General features: G+C 37.7%; 1 protein-coding gene across 44 annotated transcripts in view; it reads left to right on the top strand.

The window, feature by feature from the left end:
- The window catches only part of Ank2 (ankyrin 2), a 567,339-nt gene that overhangs the window by 506,824 nt on the left and 42,877 nt on the right, over positions 1 to 17,638 (top strand). For 32 of the 44 annotated variants that reach the window (XM_087198843.1, XM_087198849.1, XM_087198848.1 and 29 more), the window contains 6 exons: positions 3,563 to 3,598; positions 9,556 to 9,780; positions 11,296 to 11,394; positions 12,355 to 12,509; positions 14,787 to 14,998; positions 15,279 to 15,483. In XM_087198843.1, coding sequence (XP_087054969.1) covers positions 3,563 to 3,598; positions 9,556 to 9,780; positions 11,296 to 11,394; positions 12,355 to 12,509; positions 14,787 to 14,998; positions 15,279 to 15,483 — 932 coding nt within the window. The remainder of the gene's footprint in view (positions 1 to 3,562; positions 3,599 to 9,555; positions 9,781 to 11,295; positions 11,395 to 12,354; positions 12,510 to 14,786; positions 14,999 to 15,278; positions 15,484 to 17,638) is intronic. The other 12 variants (XM_087198825.1, XM_087198829.1, XM_087198846.1 and 9 more) reach the window with 3 other exon arrangements.

The raw sequence follows: 17,638 nt of genomic DNA, 5'->3' as shown, positions 1-17,638 counted from the left end.
TTTAAAGAGTCAATGTTGTTGACTTTCCAAATAAATCACTTATATCTACCCTTAAAGGAATTCTTAAAGAACGTCTTAAATTACTGAGGGCAGTAAATACTCAGTTTAAGTACATCAATATCTGTAACAATTCTACCAAACTACATAATATCTGTACGTAATTATGTAACAGTGGTGGCTTTCTTATAATGAACCAAGAGCATCCAATTGTTAAAGATTAACCACTTAAAGATCTCTAAAAACCATAGTCTCCAATAAACTAATTTTTTCTATCAGTTTCAGTCACTTATCACTGACTCCGAGGAATTCTCAGTGCTGCCTGTACATTAGGATTGGCTGGGAGCCATAAAATATTCTAATGCCCATGCTTTATCCCAGACCAGTTATAGCTGAATCTCAGTTGTCAGGGCCCTGACATTAGTATTTTCTTTTCTTTTTTTTTGTTTTTGGTGCCAGGGATTGAACTCAGGATCTTACGTTTACAAGGCAGGTGGTGGAACCACTGAGCTAAATCCCCAGCCCCTGACATTAGTATTTTCCGCATCCTGATTATATAAATTATTAGAATGGAAAAACTTTGCCCAATAAAGTCTTGATTAGTGGAGAGACAATAATCAATGTATACTGAGTTCCCTCAAATGTTCTTTGTCTCTCCTTTCCCTTATGTAGTTACTCCTTATACATTTGTGGACATATTTGTGTATAGTTCCAGACATTAAGCCGGCTGCCGAGGAAAATAGCCCAGATATAGCTCCTACCTGTAAGAAATGCACTTATTATCTCGTTGTTTGAAGTTGGAAGTTGATCTGTGAAATAGACAGAAGCATGTGGTTAAGAGTATGCTTTGAGGGCCGGGGATTTGGCTCAGTGATTCTGCCCGACTTCCTCGAAAGCACAAGGCCCCGAGTTCGATCCCCAGTACCAAAAAAGAAAAAGTATGCTTTGGTATCAGGAGAATCAGAATCCAGATCCTGACTCTGACTCTCAGTATGTGATAGTGCAGCAAAGTGACATAAAATCTCTATAGAGTTTCGGTGCGATGAGAGTTGTGCTATTGATTCCACAGGAGAGTTCTAAAGATTTGATGCCTTTAAAATAATTAGCACTGGCCTAAAAAAAATAACGAGTCATTCGATCATAGCCTTTCATATTTAATACACATATTCCAGTTTTTTTACAAATTGGAGATGAGTTAAGCATAATGTATTCTGAACCCTCTGAATGGTAATACTAACATGACCTATAATACTAACAGTTGACTTATTATTTTTATTAGGTAATTTACCATCTATTAATGTCTCTATAATATTTGAATAAATGCAGTGCTGCAGTTGGTTCTAAAGAGATGGTTAATTATCCATGAAAACTCATTGATTCTGTGTTGTGATATTTGAAGGGTTCCATGATATTAAGGTGTATGAATAACTTTTATAATATCATATCAGGTAATGACGATTTCATGTAAATTTATTCACTATATACCAGGCTCCTGAGTAGTAGCTTTCTCAAGGAACTGATTTTTGTTTTTAATTAATTGAATGAATTCTTTTTTTTTTTCTGGTACTGGGAATTGAACTCAGGACCTTGCACTTGCCAGGCAGGCTCGGTGCCACTGAGCTAAATCCCTGGCCCTGGATGAATTCTTAAGTAACTTAATAATTGGCCCAAAATGTGAGGAAAAATTATTTTTTGATAGAGAATAATACTTATCTTTTTATGCATATGGCTCCGGTTTGTGTGCATTATGTTGTATTAAATTTAGTAAAGTTATTTTAGATTAACAAAAAATGTAGTCTTTACCAGTAATTAGTGTTCACAGGTTTCTTTCAATGCTACTCCATGTTCTTAAACACTAATGGCCATGACAGTGGGAGAATGGGAGAAAGGAGAATGGGTCTAACTATTGAAAACTCTCCAGTGGCCAATAGATCCAGCCAATATTTGACAAAGGAAAGACTGACGGTAATATTTTTATTGCTCTTTAAAGAGTTCCCTTACTGATTCACAATGAATCTAACCAACACTTATTTCCAGCACCTCCAGTCATGAACAAACCAACATAAGCTAGAGCAGGAGTTTTAATTTTATGATTCTCCTTCATTTTGTGATGAATTAGCAGATGTAAGACAAATTCCTACCAAAAGCTAATTTTATAACTGACTTTCAGTATTGCTGTTCCAAAAGTCTTTACTTTTATAATTTTGTAATTTTGACAGCCAAGTTCTATCATGATATTGCACTACAAGATAATCAAATCCCTAAAAAACTCAAAATTCCTCAGAACTCAAATCCCTAAGAAGGTAATATTTTAAGAATGTATGTCTCAGAAAGATCATATTGAGGGGCCTGGGATTTAGCTCAATTGTTCAGCCACCTGCTTCACAAGTGCAAGGTTCCGAGTTCAACCCCCTGTACCAAAAACAAACAAACAAACAAAAAAACATGTTGAGGGCCAGGGATGTAGCTCAGTGGCACCACATCTGCCTGGCAAACGCAAGGACCTGAATTCGATCCTCGTACCAAAAAACAAACAAAACAAACAAACAAACAAAAATGTTGAAGACAGTTTTGCTGTGAGCCCTACACTACAGTAAAAATAAATTCCATTCAAGATATATTGAAGATATTTGTTCAAACAATGGACTCTTTGGCAAAGAAGTCATCTGTTGCTCACTTGATAACAATAATGTTTAAGTCCTAGCACTTAATTTTTGTTGTTCATATATTTCCTAACACTCTAAGGTTCTTTTAGGTACCTAAAAGCAGTTTGTTTCGATAAAGAAAACTGTTTTATAAGTAGCAAAGCAACTGTTTTTACAAGATTGGATTTCTGACCTATTAAACATGCTTTTATATGCCATCGGGTGCTAAAAACACAGGGGAGACATATGAAAGCTTATGAGGGTTTGAAGGAAGAGTAGACCCATAGATAGAGAAAGGTGAGGGGTACGACTGCAGAATGGGATTGGACATTAGATCCAGTGAGGAAGATCACAATCCCCAAAGCAAGAAATGAGGTCTTGAAAGAAGTGCTAGGACTGTGTTTTCATAGCTTTTTGTTACCTACTAGTAATTAATACTACTTACTCTGCCTTACAGTTTATGCTGCTCTCTGTCATTGAAGTACACTTTAAATGACCCCTTTTCATCATTTAAAAATTATTAGAAATATGAATGAAAAGCTTTCGAGTCAAAACTGTGTCCAGCAATTCAAAGACTTCTTGTTTTTCATTATAATACCCCTTCATATTTTGCAGGTTCTTGGTTACTTAGACTTTTTCAAATGTCTCCACAAGCCAGTGTTGAATCAGGCTACAAATCCAGGGATTTGATGACATACCCAGTTTTCTAGCCAGGAATACCTACAAAGCCCCCATATTTTGTTCTTCTCTCAGCATTTGCAAAGAGCTATGCTCCATTTGAATCTCCAACCTCTTCTCCAATGAATATTATATTGGTGTATGAATTATATATATTTCAGTTGAAAGTCACTTCTGATTTCATTCTTTATATTTCACTTTATCCATTCCTTCTCTGTGCTAAAGTATCTATTCTGTTGCAGCCGCACCTCTCCATATCTTGATCGTGACAACAGCAGGTGAACTTCTACATAATTCCTTCTCTGAACATGTTGCCTATTCCTTCCCTACCCCGTCACCACCTCCTTCTGGATACACCCACCTCAGGATGCTTTAGTGTGGAAGATACCTAGCCAAAGAGATACCAAGGTTCTGGTCTCCAGATTGTGGGCATTGCTCACTTTTCCTCTCTGGGAAGTGAAAGGGGGCTATATTTAATGTTGGTGGAAATAAGATGGGGCTGTGCCAGATGAATATGAACTACCTGTCTCGGTCACAGGTCTTCACATCACAGCTTCTTTTGTGAGCAAAAGTGCTACATAGAACTAAAAAATGCTCACCTCAATTAGGCAAATTGGTTGCGCTATTTTAAAGTTTTATTAAAGGTTATGATTTTAAATGGCATTTAGTATTTTTTCCTTTCCTTTGTCTTATCTGACCATATTCTAGGTGAATGAAAGGCTGAAGATTTGTTAATAATCTGTTTCCTTGCTAGTACTCCTTTAAGGGCAACCTTTTGATATTTTAGTAATTGTGCTATAGAATGACTCTAATCAGCATTCTAAAAATAGTGGTTATTCTATGTTACTTAAGTAAAGTTATTTTTAGAGGCTCCTTTCAGACTGCTGACTATGGTGCTTTTATTCTATAGTCAATGATATATCAAGCTACAAAAAAAACTTTTGTATTTCCATTTTTGAAAAGTATTATATCCATCCTTTTGCCTTTTCTCAAATACCCACTAAATGTTATCTTTTTATAGAGGAATATAGGGACTAATAAATAATTTGGAGTGTGATTTTTTACAAATTTGAACCACCTTTTTCAAGACCATTTTCATCAACTTTTCAATTTATGGAAATTGGAGAATTAGGGAGAGACCGAGGGGATTCTGGAGAAGAGAGAGCTCCTGGTATAATTTTCTCACTTTTCCTTAGCAATGAAATTTAATCGGAGGCCCTCTTGCTATGTACATGTGGATCACTGAAGCACCCTGAAGATTTTATCCCCAGTTCTTTCACCCAGTAACTAACTGAATGCTGCATTCTCTTCCCTGTCCTCATCCCACGGTCCTGGGTGAATTAAAAGTAAAATTAAGTACCAGTAAATTTGGGGTGGAGGACATAGTCCTCAAAAGACCAAACCTTTGTTTTCTGTTGCTTTTCTGAGGCATGTATCTATTCAGCTAATCAAATTGTTATTTGTAGGCAAGTCATCTGCATAATAATAGAGGGTTGCTTTTGCTTTAATTCTTTTTAAATTGTGATAACATTATATCTCACAATTTAGACACCTTCAATAAGAATTTCTACTTTGCATGACTGCTGAATTTCATTTAGAGAGTTAGATAATTCAATAAAGCTGAAAGTGACCTGATACTATCATCAGTGTCTAGTGAGGTGTGTTACACATTTTCAGCAAAACACGTTGTAACCCTAGAGCAAAAATACTACAGGTTTCTTGGAGTAACAATAGTTTATCTCAGATCAGGAATTCTTCCAGAACGTTTGAAATGGACCATTTCAGTAGGCTTTCTAACCTAGCTAACCGTAAACTGAACATAGCATTTTAACTGTGGAAGGCGTCTTTCACTGAAGTCTCTCATTTTAAAGATGAGAAAACTAAAACTTAAAAATGTTAAGTGACTTGCCTGTGGTTACAGAAATAATTTATGACAGAGATAAACCTATGCCCAGGAAAGAATATGGTACCTTATCCTGTGCTCTGTGATAACAGTATTTTCATACCTTACTTAGTAGCATATTTCATAAACTATTAAAAACTATCATACCCATTAGACTGCCTAGCCCAGATCCAGGTTCATTGTAGGTTCCTAATTAAATGTTAGTTTTCCTAGTTTTAAGTGGTTACAATTTTTAAGACCTTCAAAATACACAAAACCCTCTGGCTATAGGAAAATAGATGATGGAAACAAGCAGTTATTGAATTCTATGTGCTTTACTCACACATTTTATTCTCACCACAACCCAGCCAGTCATGGGACTGTCCCTCATTTCCATCCTAAACCTCACAGCCTGCAGATCTGAACTTCAATGCATATAACATCTTCTAATACATATTTCATCACATGCTTTTATTTTCATTCTTCTGTTCTCCAAATGTTTGCAGGCATTATCATGTCCCATTTTTAATCTCTCCAAAACATGAGAATATCAGTTTTGTTTGGTCAGCTCTAATATGTGAACTGACTTGTTTCATGGTTCATACCTTCCAATCTTCCTCCTTTTCCTGTGGTATGTACAAGTAAATCACCTCTCTCAATTTGCTTTTCCTAGTTGTTTTATACATTCCAGAATCACTATCACCTAATTCTCCTACCTACCCAAAGAGAGTGGCTGTATTTTATGAAAATGTTCAATATCCAGTTTTATGTTATACACTTTTGGGATTAATTGATTAGCATATTGACCTTTACCAATAGACTTTTCATCAGCACCTAGAAATAAATTTGAGTCATTATTTTTCCTATTTAGTCTTAGTTAAAGAAAAAAGCTTCTTTTAGCCTGCAATTTCATGAGCTTAGCTTTTTTTTTTTTTTTTTTTAGTTTGCTTGGCAGTTACATTATTTGAGTCTGACTTGTTTAGAATATTTTCCTGGTTGACTTATAACATTTTCATTTACTTTCACTATTAATACTTAGTTCTTTCATGGCTTCTGATCCTATCATTTTTCTTGACTTCTTTCTATTTCACTTTCTTTTCTCTTCTCTCTTCTTCTAAAGAAAATTTCCTCACAAGAAATTGTTTTCTGTTGGTCTGTGTCACATTAGTTACTCAATAATAACATGAAGGCTTATTTTTTTAGAAATTTAATTTTCCCCTGAATTGTGCATATTGCCACTTGATTTTTCCAATATGAGTTACATCTGGCACAATACTGAAATATTACTTTCCTGGTCCATAGTGACAAGGAGATACTTACAGGTAAATTTATCTACTAGCAGCTTCCATCTGTGAGTTCTTTTAGTTTGATTTCTCTATTTTGGTCCTTCTCCATACAATTTTTACTCCTAATTAAATTACTTATTTTGTTAGATTCAAGCTCTTGGTGTTTACTTACTCCCATTTTCTACTAATCCTCTATCAAGGGAAATAAATATACCAAGTCTCTCATTTTGGAGCAGAAATAACCCTGTGGCAGGTGATTTAAAGTTAACAATAGTGGTTTCCACCAGCGTGGCTGCTTCTCAGTGTAGTGATTTGAAAGCATTCTGAGTGTAATTGCCCAGAGACCCAGGATTTAAATTGCCTCTTACATTGGCCTTCTCTGTTAGACATAAATATATACAACTTCTCATAACTTGCCTTTTCGCTCTTGCATTCACTCATTTACTCAGAAATTATTTGTTGACTACCTTCTATGTCTTCCTTGCACTCTGTGCTAGGCACTAGGGGACACAGGAGGAAATGAGGAAAACTTGCCATTTGGCTCTTAGGTGGCCCTTATAGGTCATATCCTCTTATAGGTTATATCTCATTGACCAGAAAATGATGAAACACATTACACATGGGCTTAGATGATGAGCTTCCTGGCAGCAGCTACTGTTCTTTCTGTATTTCTTTCTGTACCTTCAGTTTCTAATGGGGCATTGGCTCAGAGTAGGTCAGTAGCAATGGTTACATGAAAAGGGATATGGAAATGGAAATCATAAATCAAATAGAATAGAAAGAAGGTTCCAGTGACACAAAATCAGAGGAATCTAATGTGGACTTACTTAAACATTGCTACTGTTAAGAATATAGCCACTTCAGCTCATTCTTTAGAGACTGGACCACAAGAACTTACCTTCTTCTAGATGGAGAATTGGTACTGTGCAGGCTATGAGCTGTCACTGAACTAAATACAGTGAAAATATGGTAGCACATAAGTGTGGAAATTTCTTAAATGCCTCCAAAATGTATAGATACTATTCAAGATTAAGCAGATACATTGTAATAATTCCTTACTTATTTTAGTCCCTTTTCTGTTTACCCATGGTGATAGTAATCAAAAGATTTCTAGAAAGAGAGGAAGTATTAACTTTAATTATCAATGTGTCAAATATTGTAATGAATTTGAAAACAGTTGAAACTTAAGCTTTTTTTCTACTTTTTAGTGAAAATCAATGTAAATACCATACTCAAGAATAATAAAAAGGAAACCTTTATATTCATCTGGAATTTTTGCCAGTTCTTTTATTCTTTTGAGCAGCCATACATTTAAAAGTCAAATAAAAAAGAAATTTTTTAAAGAAATCAAAGATCAGTAATAAGAAAAGAGCCAGCATTTCCTCATTGTGTTTTGATAAGATCAGAAACATCAACACTTAGGTCCTGAATTATTGATCGTACTCAGCCCTCCCTGAACACTCAGACCCCCTGAACAGGGGCTGAATGGCAGGCCTGGCCTGGCTCCTGCATGTGGGTGCTGGGGTGCTCTTCCACGGTCTCATACTGCATGACATGCTTCAGACAGGCATCCTGGGCTCCTTCGCACCCGCGTTTCATAACTAGCAACAGGGTTTCTGTTTGACAGCATGCTTAATGAGATCTGTGTTCTGCTGTGGAGAGAATGCTAAGATATTTTTCTTCACTTGTCTAAAAATAACATAAATGTATTGTGCTTCTATCCTGCAACTAACTGTGATGAAACATGTTTCAAATGTTTTTTCTGTTGTTTTGAAGGCAATATCTAGGTGTTTTGAAGTTCTAAGTGAACCCAGGAAACATCTATATGTTGCTGTCCTTTTCATGTAACAACCTTGCAAATGCAATGAAAATGGGGAAGGTGGTGTAATTGTGTAAGAGTCTGCACACTGTATGTATCTTTGTGTGTGTGTGCAACAAGCAGATTGTCTTGTTTAATTTTTGCTCCTTGAGAAAGTGTCTAAGAGATTCTCATGAGTATTATAACTAACACAGTGACAATAATTCACACTAAGTTGACATGTGACCATCCTAAAGGGACTAGCTTCAAAGTTCAAACAACCTTTTTCTCTTGCCACACTGAGGCAAACTGAGTCACTTTATATTATAGTTCTCTCTGTCAAGAACAATTAGCTTAGCAGACAAAGCAAAAATAATAGAGATGCCTTTGTATTTCTAAATTATGATTTGCTATATTCAGTGTATAATAATTTGGGGAAAACTCATGCTGGGAAGAAATCTGCCTCCAACATGAGCTCAGGGTTCCTAACTCTAGAAATGACCCTTCAGAAACAGGGTTGAGTGTGCTCTGGTTGTTTCTAATACCCCTCCCCTCTTTGAATCAGTGAGAATATGGCAGAGAGATTTCTATTAAAAAAGTGAAAACATGCATTTTTAACCATCAAATTCATGCTACCTAAAAACATTGAGTTGTTTTGTTTTTCTTTTAGAATGTAATCCGTTAATAAATTTGCATCCTGGATAAGATGATGATACATTGGCATGGATTTGACCTTGGGAGCGGGCCTGTGAATTTTTTATTAAGTCATAGATTACATTAAAATGAACTGAACAAGGAATAACTTTGAAACATCAAGTTGAATTAATTTATTAAAACTAATTTAGTCTTTCTAATATACCCTTGCATTCTTTCAACATGTGAATTACTCAGGACATACATACAAGAAAGCAGAAGTTTTAGTATTTATAACAAAAGGAGGCATCAATATTTTTATGTAATTTTCCAGTTTCTTTAAAAATCAGTTCGATATATTAGTTTGCATTTCAGATTTAAAGTCAACATTTTGAACAAAAATTAGAATCCTTCTTTAGTAACACATGAAAATTGTGCAAAAATGTAAACAACATAACTAACAAATAATGACACTGGAATAAAATAACTTTTGAAAACAAGTGTTTTACCACCATGTGCTTAAATAAAAAGGAGATATTTTGAGAACACGACACTTAGGAAAGACATTAACTTCTCCAAGGTGTTTATGTGCTCGAATATTTCAAAATGTGTCTAATCTTCTATTTTAATTTTTAGTTTCCTGGTTAGTTTTATGGTGGATGCCCGAGGTGGTGCTATGCGAGGGTGCAGACACAACGGGCTTCGAATCATTATTCCACCTCGGAAATGCACAGCGCCCACGCGAGTCACCTGCCGACTGGTCAAGCGCCATCGACTGGCGACAATGCCCCCAATGGTGGAAGGAGAAGGCCTGGCCAGTCGCCTGATCGAAGTCGGACCTTCTGGTGCTCAGTTCCTTGGGTAAGAGTCTCTGATAAGCCTCACACTTAGTCACCGATGAGCTTGTGTCCTCTACATGAAATCTCTAGCGTGGAATAGAAAAAGGTAAGTGAAACACTTTTGAAAGAAGTTTGGTGCCTATGAAACTTTAAAATTTTATAAGTAGCACCTCAGTACTTGGCCCACTTTCATACCTCTTATATTAAGGCATGAATGAGTTAAACATTCAGGTTATTAGTCTTTCCCTTGAATGTGATAGTAGCTACAAGACTCCCAGTGTGAATTACCAAATTGTAGCCCATGGTAGGTTTTTTTTTTTCTCTTCTGAAACTTAAGTAGCAAAATATAAAGAAAAAAAATCACTGCTCTATTCCAAACATAAGTTTCAAGTCTCATGTAATTAGGAAACAGAATCATGTTCTTCATTTTGGAGGGCAGTGTTACCTTTATAGGATATTTTAAAACTTAGTCTATGTAATTTGTTTTTCTGTTATCAAAATTGCTACCTTGAGCTTTAAAATTATACTGGCTGTCTGTGTAGTCACAGTTTGTTTAAGACGAAAACATCAAGACTAACTTCTGCCAGGCTCATTTTGGCAATTTTGAGCAGAAATCACCACTTCTTTCGTTTGTTTGTATGGCTGCTGTTCTGTGAAGTAGCATCTCCATGTGTCAAGAATTGAATAGCTTGCCACCAAAACTGACAAAAGGTTGAAGCTTTGGAGGGGTACAAGTTTCAAATCATTTTGAAACAAATCAATTGTATTTAAGTCTTGTCATAAGAAGTCTGAATGCTTGAAAATCTGGGAGAAAATCTTATTAATCATGAACTCTTTTGCATTGTTAATGTCATACTGGGGAGAGGGCTTCTCACTTTAGAACTCAGGGAATGTTCTAAAGCCTGTAATTTAGAGCAAACAGTTCACGGATTGCTCCAAATTACTCTCACACCCAAAAAAGGAGTGTGTTGGCATTTCTTGATTATAGAAACCACCTCTCATGTCCTAGTCTCAGGCAGATCAGAGCTTTAGAAGAAGCCCGTGAAGTTCTGGGTTAATCAGAAAATGCCTTTATGGTTGGAGGAATCCCCAAGCATTCTTGTCATGTTCCATACCAGACCCTTTGCCCTCCTGCCCAGGTAGTTCTAGGCATTTTAATGATCTTCCATTCCATTGGGAATATCCATGAAAACATCTGGCCTCTGGACAGAGCAGAGTTTTTGTTATGTTCCAAACAGCTTTGTCTTTCCTGTGGAGCATTTTTTTTTTTTTTGTCTTTTTTGGCTAGTGCCCTGGCGGTGAACCTAACTAGGGACAGCCCTGACAGCCCTGTGCCCTCCCTGCACAGACTTGCCTCCATTGTCCACTCTAGGTGCTGGCACCATGCTCTTTGTGACCAATGGAGGGGACAGAACCAAACGCAGTGTGAACCCACAGTTCACCCTGAGGATCAGCTGGTGATGCTGGGGTTCTGTGGTAAACAACACCTGAAGCTTACCTATGTTCTTTCTTTCACTGCTGCTTTGGATATACTCAGTAAACTTCACCTGCCAACGGCTCCTCCCCCACTTAATGAGGGAGAAAGTTTGGTCAGCCGCATCCTTCAGCTGGGGCCTCCTGGAACCAAATTCCTTGGGTAGGAGTGACTTAAAACAAATTGATGGCTGCTGGCCCCCCATTCTTCTCCTTCTTCTGCAATATGATTTCTCTTTTTTGTCATTGTGCCCATGACATGTCCCTCTCTATGATTTAAACTCTGTATGACCTATCTTTAGTGGACCATTTCTGACCCTTGTGGTATGTGACTTTTATTTTGGAGTGATGTTTTTATATCTTTTTCCCTTCAAGTGCTGTGACCTTCATTTTTTTTGTTTAAAGCATGAGATCTGCCTAGTTGTACTATGTGCTAGTTACGGTGTTGTTATGATGAGTTTGGAGTCTGTATCAAAGCAACCTGGACTCAAAAATCTCTATATTCTGAGAATGAATTGTAGGAGGGTGCATGTTCTGGGTCCTGAGTATAATAGGCATTGGACACAACTGGTCTGTGTGCTGAAGCGCCCATACTGTATCCACATGCCTATTGTTTCCTTGGATGGAGAAAATACAAGCAAAATCCATGAGTGCATGGCTCATTAGCACAAATGGTCTCCCTTCCTCCCATCTCCTCATTTACGACACATTGAAACATGCAGCCTCTGAGCCATTCTCCCTCGTAAGCCATTTTGTCATTCTGCACCTTGTAGAAGATGTGTTTAGGAGATTGACATACATCACAGATATGCATGCACATTTCATTTGGTTAAATGTGTTAACCTTGCATTTATCAAAGGAGAAGTTCCAGAATGCCACATGCACTCACAGGGAAACATCATTTGGCTTAAGGTAGCAGCATGTATCTGAGGACCGGTGCCCCTGAGGTGGAGTGCTACTATGTGACCATCTGCTAGCCCAAGGGCCCTGGAGGATGGCCCACTATGTCCCCGTCCCCAAAAAGAGTAGAATTCCAGGTCACTTTGCAACAGACAGAGTAGAGGTGCTTGTCTAACTGTTGGTTGGCGCCTGTGGATACTAACTGTCTGCGTTGCTGTGTCAGGCCTGTGATCGTGGAGATCCCCCACTTTGCCGCCCTCCGAGGAAAGGAAAGGGAGCTGGTGGTCCTGCGCAGCGAGAACGGCGACAGCTGGAAGGAGCATTTCTGCGAATACACTGAAGACGAGCTGAATGAAATCCTGAATGGCATGGACGAAGGTACCTTCCAATGAAAGATTTTAAAAGCATGAAAATAATAATAGAGTGTTTCTTTCTGAGAGAGAGAGAGAGAGAGAGACAATGTGTGTGTGTCCCTTGTGGTATTTAACCACACCAGGTCACCTGCTGTGTTCCAGTGGTGATGAGTTGGAATGCATAGTACATTTACCTGTTCTTGCTTCTGTTGCATTCACAAAAAGAAAATCCTTTAAGATGGCAACCATATCATTTTAGTAAGAGGGTACAACATGCTTCCGTCTTCAGTGCAAACCTCTTAAAACCTAAAACTAGCAGTAGAACAGATACTGTTGCTGTGTGACAGGATGAACTGATACTGGGGAATAAACTGTGATTTTTTAAAAATGTCTACTTAAAAAATTAGATTTTCTTTTTTTGGTATCGGGGATCAAACTTGGGTCCTTGTGCTTGCGAGGCAAGCGGCAGAACCACTGAGCCAAATCCCTGACCCAAAAAATTAGATATTTAAGATACTGATAAAAAGTTCTAATCTATTCTGTTATGTCTCATAAATAGTTATGAGATAATACACTTTATCTTTCTAAGGAGGTAAAAATATTAATTTCATTCAATCTTCTATCTATAATTCAGACAGGGAGTTAACCAGGGTTGAGTTGCATATATACACATATCAAGTTAAGTTTTTTTTATTAGAACTTTAATTTCTATAAATCCCAAGTGTATCTTGGGCCAGTAAACCACGGATTGAAAGATCTCAGACTAGAGGGAAGTGGCTCATTCTTAAGCCTCCAGAGGGGACGCAGAGTGAAGTCCTAGTCCCACTCCAAGACACATTCCAGTTTAAGAAACTGCAAAAACTAGTGCAAGTTCTTTGGCTAAGTGCCAGAATCATACCAAGTTTTGTGATGAGCCGGACACCTTGGGATAAGTACAGCTTTTCAGCGAGTTTATCAGTCTGCCTGTAGTCGAGATGGCTGTAATTTCAGGGATGGCCCAGGGATAGTAGAGAGTAAACTGCTCACAACTCCTTTAATATTTGTTATTACATCCTAAGAATAGAGAGGGACAGGCTTACCTTATTCCCAAGGTGGAAGAGGAAAAATTATGCCCTCTAAGTGTGAAAGTCAGTATCTTCCAAGTATCTTTCCAAGATAGAAAGATCAGAATTCTTACATCAGTGATAAAGCTTATTCCCTGCAACATGTAGCTACTTCTCCTAGAACTATCTTCTTTGCAGCATTTAGTTCCAGGATATTTTCCCCTCAGATGGGTACCTGCCTTTGACGCTGACATGAGTACTGCATCTTGCCTGTGGATGAGGACAAATTCTTTTAAGTTTTCCATATGTAAAAAGTTCACTTTAAAACCAAAAAAGTCAGATTTCTTTATATTTGTGCATTTGGAAATGTATTCTTTTCTAAGCACCGTTTCCTTGAAAACAAAACCTAGCTGGAAAATAATTAGCCCTGAAAACTAGATATCAAAAGTGGCAGCCCCAGTCAGCCTATCCTTGCCTTACCTGCCTTACAGGGCAGCCACTGAGCAAGAGAACGGTGATGGCAGGGATGGCCAGGATAGGCTGATTGGGGCTGGCTTTTTTTTTCTAGTTTTCAAAGCTGATTAATTTCTAGTTAGGTCTAATTTTGGGGGAAAGAGGGTATATGCTAGTATTTGTCAGTACAGTTTTTTGTGTTTTTTAATACATTTTTGTTTATTTGTCATTAATTTATATAACTTTACAAGGCACCAGGCACTATTTCAAGCTCTTCATTCATTATCTTTATATTCTTTTTTTTTTTTTTTGGTACCAGGGATCGAACTTGGGTCCTCGCGCTTGCACAGCAGGCAGTGAAACCACTGAGCTAAATTCCTGGCTTCATTCATTATCTTAATAGTCTTTTTTTCTTTTGTACCAGGGATCAAACTTGGGACTTTGCACTTTCGAGGCAGGCAGCGGAACCACTGAGCTAAATCCCTGGCCCTCATCAGTTTTAATTATGTATATTCAGATCCTGGGGCTTCTGTCTTTTACTGTATTGTTATACTCAGTAGTCAGTAAGCACAGAATTAGCATTTCTCCCTCTGTGATGAATTGTAAATGATTTCTAAAAATGAAAAACTTTCCATAATCCCTTGAAGTGCAGTTTACATTTTCCATATTTTAAACCATTGCGATTTTTTTGTATTGTACTAAATAGCTACACCAGTGCAATTTATACAGTGCCCATGAGCCTGTTGGCTAGACTCCCTCCCGAAGGAAGTTCTTGCTCTATAAAGATGGCTCATTTTTTTCCTCAGTGTTGGACAGCCCAGAAGACCTGGAAAAGAAACGAATCTGCCGCATCATCACCCGTGACTTCCCACAGTACTTTGCAGTGGTGTCTCGCATCAAACAGGACAGCAACCTGATTGGCCCAGAGGGCGGCGTGCTGAGCAGCACCGTGGTCCCCCAGGTGCAGGCTGTGTTCCCAGAGGGTGCACTGACCAAGCGGATCCGTGTAGGCCTGCAGGTATGTCCATGTTACTGCCTGTGACTCTCACATGAGTTGTATTCTTGTGATTAAAAATCAGTTTTGCAAATGAAAACGAAAAGGTTAAAGTGTCAAATGATTCCTGAGTGAGCAAAAGCTACCATCGCATTGGAGACCACAGGTATAATAGTACTAAACTTGTGATTGTCATATTTGACTTCCACCAGAATGATTTGTGAGATAAAATGTAAATCTCTGGGTAAGATATTTGACATTAAATATAAGAATAGAGTTTAACATTTTTCTTTGCTTTGTCAAGGCCCAACCTATGCCCAGTGAGCTGGTTAAGAAGATCCTAGGCAACAAAGCTACCTTTAGCCCTATAGTCACTTTGGAACCTAGAAGAAGAAAATTCCACAAGCCAATTACCATGACCATTCCTGTCCCCAAAGCTTCAAGTGATGTCATGTTAAATGGCTTTGGGGGAGATGCACCAACCTTAAGATTACTATGCAGCATAACAGGTGAGTCGTGTATGACTGTGTTAGCAGAGACTTCTGCAAGAAGAAATGTAGATAATCGCAAAAATTAAATTATCTTGGTCATAAGATGCCTGCTGAGTTATATGCATTAATTCAGGAAAAGTATTTTTAATTCATTAGGGAAGTGAAAGCTGAAAAGGAATATTATTTCTGAAATAAACTATATATATCAAAGTATTAGATATTTTATATGCATTGTCATTTAATTCTTCACAGTAACCCTACGAGGAAACTTCAACACTCTGAATAAAAAAGAAATCAAGGTTGAGAGAAGTTCTGTAACTTGCCTGAGTTATACTAGAATATTTGGCTGACTTGATATTCAAACCCACTCCCATACACTGTCAAAGTCCAGGCTTCAAATTTTCATTGGAAAACTCAAGGTGGGGAAATACCACCTTGAATTATTATACTCAATAGTTCAGCCATACTGTTTTACCTAGGATCACTGATGTTTTGAACTAGCTATGGAAACACAAAATAAGACTTTTTAATGATTAACTGATTTTTGGCCTTTTCAATTGATCTTTGTAGTAGCTTACAGACAACTACCAAGCTCTCAAAAGACATTCCCAAAACATTGGTTGTCTCTTCGTAACAATAACCCTACAAACGGTGAGAGGAAAAGAAATTCATACCAATAACCTGTTTTAGGACTACCTGCTTTGGTAATTTCCCCGTTTTGGGGGGGCTGGGGACCCAGGGATTGAACTCAGGACCTTGCGCTTGCGAGGCAGGTACGGCGCTGCTGAGCTAAATCCCCGGCTCCAATAACTTACCCATTTTAATCATGATTATGTGGTGCTGGTATGCAGTAAATATTGACACTATCACTGATAGGAACAATAACCATTCTTGGTTAATTTTAATGTTATTTGAATTTTTTTTCAGTTTTCATTCAGATTGGCAGAAGTGTTCACCCTTATTTTGTTCTCCCTCTCTAATTCTTCCATCTTATGACTCTAATTTTTCTTCTTATTAAAGCATTTTTCATGCTTATGATAGAGAACCATTGAAATTATTCCGTAAGTTTAATAACATGGCAGAATGTTAAGCTGTCCAGACTGTGGTGAGTGTAGGGATCATTGCTTCACTCTTCATTCCTGTCGCACTTGCTCGTCTTCCCCATGGCTTGGCTCCAGGGCTATGTGATCAGCCCTTCTGTGACGCACTGCAGGATGACCTGGATGTGAACCCTGTGAGCCTACAGACGTCTGTGCCACACCCTGCACTCATGGTGCTGAAATGAAGACACCGTGTGGGCCTGGCCACCTTTGGACCTGTTTCTTCCAGGGCCTTGTCTCACATGGTCTCTCACTACACAATTCATTATTTAAAAATTAAAATTATTTTTTAAAACAATAAATTTAAGCGTTAATTTTAATAGCTAGGGGTTTAGATTTTTGTCTTTTGCTGTTTAGAGTTCTACCAAGAATACTTTTTTTTTTTGTGGTGCTGGAGATCGAACTCGGGACCTTGTGCTTGTAAGGCAGGCGTGGTACCACTGAGCTACATCCCTGGCCCAAGAGTGCATATTTTAAAGGTCAACTTGAGTAACCTTCTATAAGCTTTCTTTGCTAACCATTCCCTTCTTTAAGAAACTTGAGAGTCAAGACTTCCCTTCATCTCAGTGTGTGTTTGTCCTGCAACACTTTGGCTATTCTGTCTCTCCCTCTTATAAGGCAGGTCACCATTAGCCTTTCTGGTAATTTTCTATTTACAAAGGGATTCATTCCTCCATGAACTTTTCGTATTTTTCCAATATTTATTTGCCAACCTTCATTGTAAATTGAGAAGAAATTTCATGTTTTGAAAATAGTTGTGTAAAATAGGAAGTCCAAGAACAAGAGAGTATTTAGATGGGTCATGATTTTCATGAAGTATTCAGCTTCTTAGTTGGTCAGGGAATCTTCTAAAATAACCAATTAGATACAATTCAAAATTAACTTTAAATGCTACAATTGAAATAAATGCTTCAGGCAGAGAACTAATGCTTAGTAGAGTTATTTAAATAATTTCCCTTAAATTGAGTTTCTTGAGAAGTGGTGTTTGTCATTTTTAGCAGGTAGTTTTTCCACTTTGTTCTCAGTGTCATTTTGAGGGGTGGGGTGGGATTACCTTTGGGAACCCAGCCAGA

Source organism: Heterocephalus glaber, unplaced genomic scaffold (genome assembly GCF_053883595.1).
Source record: "Heterocephalus glaber isolate CG9 unplaced genomic scaffold, H.glaber_assembly_v1.0 deba00001688, whole genome shotgun sequence".
Taxonomy (NCBI): Eukaryota; Metazoa; Chordata; class Mammalia; order Rodentia; family Bathyergidae; genus Heterocephalus; species Heterocephalus glaber.
This window is presented reverse-complemented; position numbering and strand designations above follow the sequence as displayed.